Raw genomic sequence first — 9,090 nt, forward strand, 5'->3', positions numbered from 1 at the left:
ATCAAAAAAAAAAAAAATTTTTGTAGAGATGGGGGGCGGGTCTTGCTGGTCTTGAACTCCTAGCCTCAAGTGATGCTCCTTGCCTTGACCTTCTAAAGTGCTGGGAATACAGGTGTGAGCCACCATGCACGGCTTAGATGAGGATTTATTAAGGCTCTGGGCATGCAAAAAGATTGTTTGATGAAGTATAAACTGGAAGACTATGCTGAGAAGGTAACCAATAGTCACATGATTTCATGGTATTAATACCAAGGTTAGCTGAATAGAATAATTGGGTTAAAAAAATAGCACTGAAGATACCAAAGAGATTATAAATCAGCACTATCTAGAGGGAAATTTGGCAACGTGTATAATAGGCCATAAAGATGTTCACCCTCCTTGACTCAACAATTCCACTACTAGGAACTGATCCTAAGAAAACAATCAAAATTTTGCAAAGAGATTTATGGAAAAATGTTCATTTTATCAATGTTTATAAAATAAAATTTGGAAATAACCTAAGAATCCAGTAATAGGAAACCATCAGGTTGAAACACATAAAATTGATGACATTTGACTAGTTTAATCTACAAAAATCTTATGTAGTTCAACCTAAATATATATTAAATTTTAAAATTTTCGGCAGGGCGCGGTGGCTCACGCCTGTAATCCTAGCACTCTGGGAGGCCAAGGTGGGAGGATCGCTCAAGGTCAGGAGTTCAAGACCAGCCTGAGCAAGAGCAAGACCCTTTCTCTACTAAAAATAGAAAGAAATCAGCTAGACAACTAAAAACATATATAGAAAAAATTAGCCAGGCATGGTGGCGCATGCCTGTAGTCCCAGCTACTTGGGAGGCTGAGGCGGTAGGATGGCTTGAGCCCAGGAGTTTGAGGTTGCTGTGAGCTAGGCTGATGCCATGGCACTCTAGTCTGGGCAACAGAGTTAAAATTTTCTTTTATAATGGAAATTGCATGAAATAGAATTTTGTGATATTTATGATACTTGTCAAATCTTTAGACCATAGACAACTCTGTTTGGATCAGAAGAAAAGGAAAATGGAAATAAAGGACAGAAGGGGATTTTTCTCCTGGACAGGACAGATTTGACTAATATAGAGAGATGGAGACTAGAGAGGGAGATTCTTTAGCAAGTCCTTGATAGAGACAATAATGAATTGGATTAAGGACACAAATTGAGGTACTGGCTTTGTCCAGAAGGAAACTTGATTCTAGGAGAGCAGTGGAAACGAAGTAAGCAGGGGAGATGTCACTTAGATTAGTAAACCATTTACCTTAAAGTAGAATACTAAAAATAACTTTAACCTGTGGCCAAGCAAAATAAATATTTATTATTTCATGAATTTGATTGGAATAAAGAATATCCATTTCTCTATCAAAAAATAATGAAAACAGAAACAAAGGAAGACAACATCCTAAAAGTGGTAGAATTGCTTTGGTTAAAATTCCTCAAACTCTGAAATTGACCTTTGTGGAACACTTGTGAGATATGTTATGTAGATCATTCTTTAGGGCAGTTTGCAGTGGTTTATTCAACATAGCAAAAATTCAATATCTGCTGAGGAAAATTCAGGACAGACTTAAAAAATCTTCATTCATTCAAAAGCACTTCTTGTTTTAAAATTTGGTAATTAAACATGGGGCTTAGATTACTTTCAGTTGTTTAATTCTGCTTGGAAATATTTACTTTTTTGTCTTAAGTAACTTTATATTTGACATAAACTTACTTCTAAAAGAAACACGGAAACTAATAAGCTAATTCTTATAAGTTCAATTTTTCTTGGTGAGGATTTATTCAAAAACATCTTTTGAAAGTCCACTATGTGCTGTTAGTGCTGAGGAAATAGGAATGGACAAGACTGGAGAAAATGAACCATTTAGAACCAATATAAACAATTCATTCTAGAAAAAAGTAATTTCCTATGGTATTGATATAAACTACGCATACTAAACTCAAGTGTGAAATTATCAGATTTGTTTGTAATTGACAGAGAACTTACCTTCAGTGATATTGATACTTCTTTGGCTGAAATGGTTCAGTATTATAATCGTCCTTTCCTAATGTGTATTGAAGATCCCAAAATAGGTCCCAGGCCTGCCTGGCTTTTATGAATGTTCTAGCCAGTCTGAGCAGGTTTCCTTGGGCAAGGCAACACTCGCTGTATCCAGACAAGAAATGAATACCATCAAGGAGGTCCCTGAGCCCCCCTCAGTGATTGAAGGACAGCTCGAGTGCTCCAGGGGGAAGAAGATTTGGGTAGAACTGTGGCCAGGGATCTGGGATACACAGAAAAAGACACAGCACTGTCTCAAATGAAAACCAGAGAATGAGACAAGGGGAAATGAAAGAGACACATTCCCAGAGGAGCCATTTTATTTCCAAACATGATTCAAAACAGATACTTTCCTATCTCCACAGTGGATTTTCATTTTATAAAATAGATTTGCTACTAAAATCCTTCATAAAATCTGCCTTCCCCTTTGCAGTGGGAAATAAGCTAAGTCAAACGTTAAAAGGTCATGCATAAAATATTATATCCACCAAGATAATTATACAATAGTTTTAAGTTCTTAACAAATGAATGATAAAACTTTAAGATTTACACTTCACTATATCTTGAAGCATTTTGAGGTTTTTCTTCATATATTAATGTTCATGTTTCACAGACAATATTACAAAAAAGATTACCAACTTTTTCATAAAAGACAAAATAAAGCCATAATACTAAAAACAGATCAATCTGCAAAGCATAAACATTTTTTATAAGAATAAAAGCTAAAAGAGCAATGAAACTCAAGTATTTTGTCAGAAACAGTGGTCGAGCCCCTTTTCCTTCACTCCCTTTTCATCTGAGAGAGCCTTTTAGAGATCTGGAATCATTTGTTATCTATAATTACTACAGGATTTGGCTGACAATTCTGAGGGAAAAAAAATGTCATTTTAAGGAAGCCCGTGCATGCATTTTCTCTTTCTTAGAGGTAGATGACCTCAAAATAAGGTCCAAACATTCTTCAAACGGTGTCAAAAAGAATAGGATTATATGAGGAGGGTAGCTATGATAGAGTAAGAGAACGAAAATCCCAGTTTTTTAGAAAAAAGACTTTGTTGATATATATGTCTGTGTATAAGGAATTATGGCCTACCAAAAAAACCACCATGAAAGAAAAGACCAATATAATTTGCCAATCTGACAAAATATTTGGAATTTATAGCTGGAAGAGTCCTCAAGGATCAAGTAATTCAGCTCTCTGATTGTAGAGGAAAGGGAGAAGAGGCCCAGAGATGGTAAGTGACTTGTATAAGAACATAAGCAAGTTAGCTTGAATGATTATTTTTATATACACACAGGCACACACACACACACACAGTTGCATTTACTTCTGTTTTGTTTATAAAATGCTACTGGCTCATACAAATAAATGAAAACTCAGTATGCAAAATTTCATTTGTTATTTCATTGCCAGAAGTGGGAAATATACATTCTTCAAGGAAGTTTAAAGGTTCTAATTCTTTCCACGGTGCACTGTATCATTACTCAGTTGTACTGCTGCTCACTGCAGCAGCTAAAAGGAACTGGGGCAGAGGAAGGGCGGCAAGAAGGAGGGCAGAGGAACGCGAACCAGAACTGGAGCTTCTTGCTGTGCCAAAGATGTTCCCACTGGCAGTGAAGACTTTACATGAAGTTAAGCTTGGGCTATTAGAACGTCCAGACCCGGCTGGAAGCAGAAAATGAAGGATGCAGGTACCAGGTGCCAATGTTTGCCCTTTACACAGAAGAACGTGAGCTGTGTTCCTCTGACCATAAAGAGCAGAGATGAGCAGTACATGTCTTGTCTAAGCTATTGAACTACAAACTTAGATGATTTTACTAGGTGCGGTCATAGTTTCCAATTTTAACTTATATTTGTACATAAACATCAAAATATTTATGCCTAATGTGTAGTAGTATTAATAGCTATTTTATCTCTTTCCATAAATTACATGTGGATATAACTCTAAGCAGTTTTTTAAACCCTAAAATAGTTTTTAAAATAGCATTATTTTTAATATTTATTATGGACATCTTTCTGAAAAGTCCTAAGTCTAGCTACATATATCATTAAATAATTTAAAAAAATAAACAATACATTATACCAAAGTAGCTCCATGTTAAAGCCATATAAGTGAAAGTTCGTTTCTAAGCATAGACTAGACCTTCTAAAGGTATTTTTCATACTTTTAAATGAACACTACATGTATTTTCTGACCATGCCAAATATATACACACTGCTCTTGCTACTTTACGTCAGAAGTATTTTTATGAGAAACAGTAGGTTGTTTTGTTTGTCTGTTTTTACTTTTTATGTAAGGGAAAATTTATTCTAAATCTAAATAAATTTGCACCCAAAAGATCTACTCAAGGAAATGGCATAACTAAAAGCAACAAAAACTTAAGAATGTATAGCTATCCAGTGCATGCAACTTTATGTTTTCTGATAATAGTGGTAGAAACCAACTTTCAAGTATCATTACAATCCAGCTGGACTTACAGATAACTATATCTCATAAAATGAACACTCTAGAGGAAGAAAGTCTGTTGAGAAACTTGTCCTTGTTAGAAAGCCTTTGCCAAAATTCCCATAGGAAACAAAACCATCCAACCACAGAGGGTACTTGCTCCTAGCACTGACCTGAAAGTGCACATACTGAACACTGCTCTGAATCCAAAATAAGCTCTAGCAAGTTGAAGAAGAGCCCACATTTTCTTAACTCATTAAAGATCATTATATCATCCACAGCTGGAAGAATTTCTTCTGAAAGAGCATCTAGATGAAGGCAGGACCAAGGCTATTTGCAGTTCCTAGCCCTGCTTTCTGTAGCTGTAGGTATTAGCAGTAGTTGATCAAAATAACATGAACAGACAGACTGGCCCACTATGGAACCAAAGTCAGATGTTTTTGCACTTAAATTAGTCAAATTCATTTTAAAATATTAGATTATCATAAAGTCTGCAGGGAATAGAGATTCCATAACTCACAAGTAATAGGGGTGGGGGTTTGGGGGTTGGGGGCTGTGGGTGTGGGAGGAAGGATTAGTCAACAAAAGAGTGCATGTTTTTCCAAAGCAGGTATAGGAGGTGAAGAGGGGCTCACTGGAGCCTTCTAGAAGTTTTATTCCTTTACAGGTTTTGATCCAGCCACTTGATGTAACTATTCCTAGTCCGAATTCCCACCGAGAAGTCGGTGGGCCAGCTGGTGAAAATGATGCATCCGTGAAAGCCATCCTCAAAGTGATCCAGGGTCACCTCCACGCCTGCACGCTCTAAACGTTTGGCATACATGATTCCATCGTCTCTCAGAACATCATGCTCACACGTCAGAATATAGGTCTTTGGGAGGTGCTCTAGCACTTCCTGGTCCGCTATGAGTGGGGAAGAGCGGGCATCCAGCAACTGAGGGATCTCCCGGACAATCCTGGCATTGCCCGTGGTCTGCACAACAGGACTATAGTTCTTTGTGATGGATGCAGGCAAGAGGGACGTCCAGTTTAGACGAGCCCTGAGGGCAGTGGCCTCTTCCACATCCAGTGACGTGTGATTGTTAACTATCATTGCCTGCACAAAGTCGTAGTTGCCTTTGAAGTAGTCCAACCAATACTTTACCATGACATAGCGGGGCAGGATTGGGGTGTTCACATTTTGCTGATAAGAGGGTGTGTTAAAATCTAAAGCTTGAAGAGTTGGATAAATTAAAGCTTGCAATTTTAGCTTATTTCTTAAGTTGGGGTCTTGAGTAAGCTGAAGAAGAGGAAGGAAACACATTATTTCATTTTGCATAGCTCCTTACACAGAAACCATACCCTATAAAGTATCTTAATGTGTTACTTCGAATCTGTCAAAGGTGTAAGTGTTAAGTTTATATCAGGCATAGTATTAAGCATGATAGTTTAAAAAATAAATAATTCTCATCACCACCACCCCCATCAAGCTGCTGGCTGCTTACTAAGAAAGGTATGATGTTTGCAACTCATAGTTTTAAGTGAACCCTTCAAGGGTACATAATCTCAGGTTTTTAAACTCCCATTAATATTTCACTTGTATCTATCTTTTGGCACTTAGCACACCTGGGTGTTAATGCAAATTTTTACTCTCTTGTCAAATGTGAATACTAAATGTTCATCAGCAGGGATACCCTGAGGTCTCACGAAATGCTATTCTCAGGTTATTTAATCTATAAGAGGAAGAAAATGTTGTGTTTACTTTTGAGTTTATAGAGCTGCCAAAAAATTTGGGTGCTATTACAGACAGGCGCAGATTTCAAAGAACTTAAACAGGTAAAGCTCAGATTAACTTGTTATATAAAAATTTAAATGGCTGATCCATTTAATTTTTAAAAAAAATTGGGGGAAATACTTTTTAATTTTTTAATTAGGCTCAAAGTTCTGAGGAAAGAATCTTACGAATTGGAATATAAACAAAAATACTCCTTTTTGTAAGTCAAACATGGAAAAGGAGGAAGGGATATATAATTTCCATGCATATCCTGGAGAACCAAGGGATGTTAGCACCTCTGTAATACTGAATATAATCAGGGCTTTTATAAGGACTCATAGATGACACTTCCTTCAATGTCCCATCTTCCTAATTCGAAAGCATCTCTGAGAGCTCTGCAAGTGCAACCGTATGAATAACTTGGCCATCTAGTGACCAGCTCACCTGACTGTGCCTTCGCCACATGCAGTGGAGAATGTGTGGGTCTGCTGGACCTTACCATGTGCCCTCCCGCCACCAGCACCTCAGGGCAATGGTGTTACCTGTTGTCCAAGGGCAGCAGCCAAATTTCCACCAGAACTGTCACCAGAAATGCAAATTCTGCCTGGGTCCACCATATACTTCTGTAAGATTTCTGGCTGCAGGAAATGCTTTGTGGCATGTACAACATCATGGATTTGCTCAGGAAAATAAACTTTTGGAACCAGCCTGTATCTATAAAGACAAAAGTTGTATTCATGTAAGGGCTCCACCAAGTTTTTACAGGATATTTAAAGTTTAACGGGAAACTGATTCTTTTAAAGCCAGAAATAAATAAATAAGAAATTAAAACAAACACAAAACTAAACCACTTATTTTTCTTGCAAATCAAATATTTAGTTTAAAATGTAATGATTTTGTATTAGCAATAGTTTTTTTTTTTTTTTTTTACAGTCAGCCGCCAAACAAAACGAAACATACCACCAACAACAACTCAAAACAGAACTTCAAAGTAAAAGGCAGGTGTTGATTATAAAGATATGAATAGAACTGTAATAGATTACAGAATTTTATTTCTGCAGGTCAGCGTTTCATTCACAACACCTGTGGGTTAGAAAGTGACTCGGCACCATTAACCACCTTGTTGGTCTCATGTTTAAGGAGTCCATAGGGTATTCCTCGTCATGTATTTGATAAATTTAATAAAACTGTACTCCACTGAAGAGGTCCATGCCAGCCTGACATTAAACCCAGGCAATGCATTCACTCCCCAGAAGACTAGAACTAAAAGGCCAGTTTTAATCAACAAAAAGAATACTAAGTTTGCCAGGCAGCCTGGTGCACACCCTCTAGGATCTTTCTGGGGCTCTTCCTACCAACCCACTTTGCAAGACCAGAGTCTTTTGGAATCCTACTCTGCACACCCAGTAGAATTCATATTCTCTTAAGGGTCCCAAAGAACCCTGGTTTTGTCAAATGCCCCACGCATAGTATTATCTTACATATAGGCAGTCTTGGTTTGGAATGCCCTCTCGGTCTGCACTCTCCTCTTTTGCTTATTAATTCTCAGTCATTCTTTAAGCCTTACCTGGAGGCTTTGGCCTCCTCTCGGAAGCCTTTCTGGATTGTATCTCCACTTGCTTCTGGGGTTGAGTTTGCTACCATCCCTTGATATTTCTATGTGCTGGTGTATGTCACTGTTCTTGCTGCCTCATATTAAAATTATTTCTTTATATATTTCCTCTAAGGATTGTGTTCTCTGATATGAGGAACTGTGTTTTGTTCATCTCTGTGTTTCTAGTATCTACCAATGTGCTGGGCATGGAATCATCCATCCAATAAGCCTTTTTTATTAACATGTCTTCATTTTGCAAATGAAGAAACTGAGGCACAGAAAAGTTACTTGACTTGTAAAATAAGTCAAACACAGACCAAAATGAAGTAGGATAGAAACTAATTATCTAATTAAAACATAATAACAGCCATTTAAGACTCAGGTCTTTTGATTTCCATCTTATAATTGGCATATTTATTTTCAGAAACTAATTTTTTCTAAGCTACTCTATATGATGCCATTTATTTTCCCCCATCTAAAATATAGCTAGCTAATTAAACATCTTGACATTGAGTGCAGATACAATCAAATGGACAAATATTTGTGAAATACTTTGATAAGTAGTGAATGTAGATCTGTTCATTCAGGAATTATTATATTCTGATACTAAATACAACAATAAATTCCCTTAATGGTTTCTTATAGAAGATAAAATAAGCTTTCTCATTTCTTTCTTATTTTTCTATTTGTGATGACCAATTAAGTCATCCAAAAGGTTTTTCTCCAGTTGATTTTTTCACTCTTAAAGTTGCTGCTATAGGATTCCATTTGTTAATAATTAGCAAAAGGAGTAGGAGCGTGCGTTTTGTCCACTAGGTGGCGCCATCTCCCATGATTCTACTTACCTCCCAGTTTTTGGAGGTCTCAATTTTTTACCATCAATATTACCAAGCTGAATTTTTTTTTTTTTTTTTTTTTTTGAGACAGAGTCTCATTCTGTTGCCCGGGCTGAGTGCCGTAGCGTCAGCCTAGCTCACAGCAGCCTCTCACTCTTGGGCTCAAGTTATCCTCCTGTCTCAGCCCCCCGAGTAGCTGGGACTACAGGCACATGCCACCGTGCCCAGCTAATTTTTTCTGTTTTTAGTTGTTTAGCTAATTTCTTTCTATTTATAGTAGAGATGGGGTCTTGCTCTTGCTCAGGCTGGTCTCGAACTCCTGAGCTCAAATAATCCTCCCGCCTCGGCCTCCCAGAGAGCTAGGATCACAGGCGTGAGCCACCGCGCCCGGCCCACCAAGCTGAATTTTTAA

The 9,090-nt window shown here is 37.5% G+C and overlaps 1 protein-coding gene across 1 annotated transcript in view; it reads right to left on the bottom strand.

Annotated features, from left to right (window-relative positions):
- Positions 1-5,096: 5,096 nt before the first annotated feature.
- NCEH1 (neutral cholesterol ester hydrolase 1) overlaps positions 5,097-9,090 on the bottom strand; it is a 54,464-nt gene continuing 50,470 nt past the window's right edge. The window contains exons 4-5 of the mRNA XM_012640185.1: positions 6,791-6,962; positions 5,097-5,774 (exon numbers count right to left, since the gene is read on the bottom strand). Coding sequence (XP_012495639.1) covers positions 5,157-5,774; positions 6,791-6,962 — 790 coding nt within the window. The 3' untranslated portion in view covers positions 5,097-5,156. The remainder of the gene's footprint in view (positions 5,775-6,790; positions 6,963-9,090) is intronic.

Source organism: Propithecus coquereli, unplaced genomic scaffold, assembly GCF_000956105.1.
Source record: "Propithecus coquereli isolate 6110/MARCELLA unplaced genomic scaffold, Pcoq_1.0 Scaffold15, whole genome shotgun sequence".
Taxonomy (NCBI): domain Eukaryota; kingdom Metazoa; phylum Chordata; class Mammalia; order Primates; family Indriidae; genus Propithecus; species Propithecus coquereli.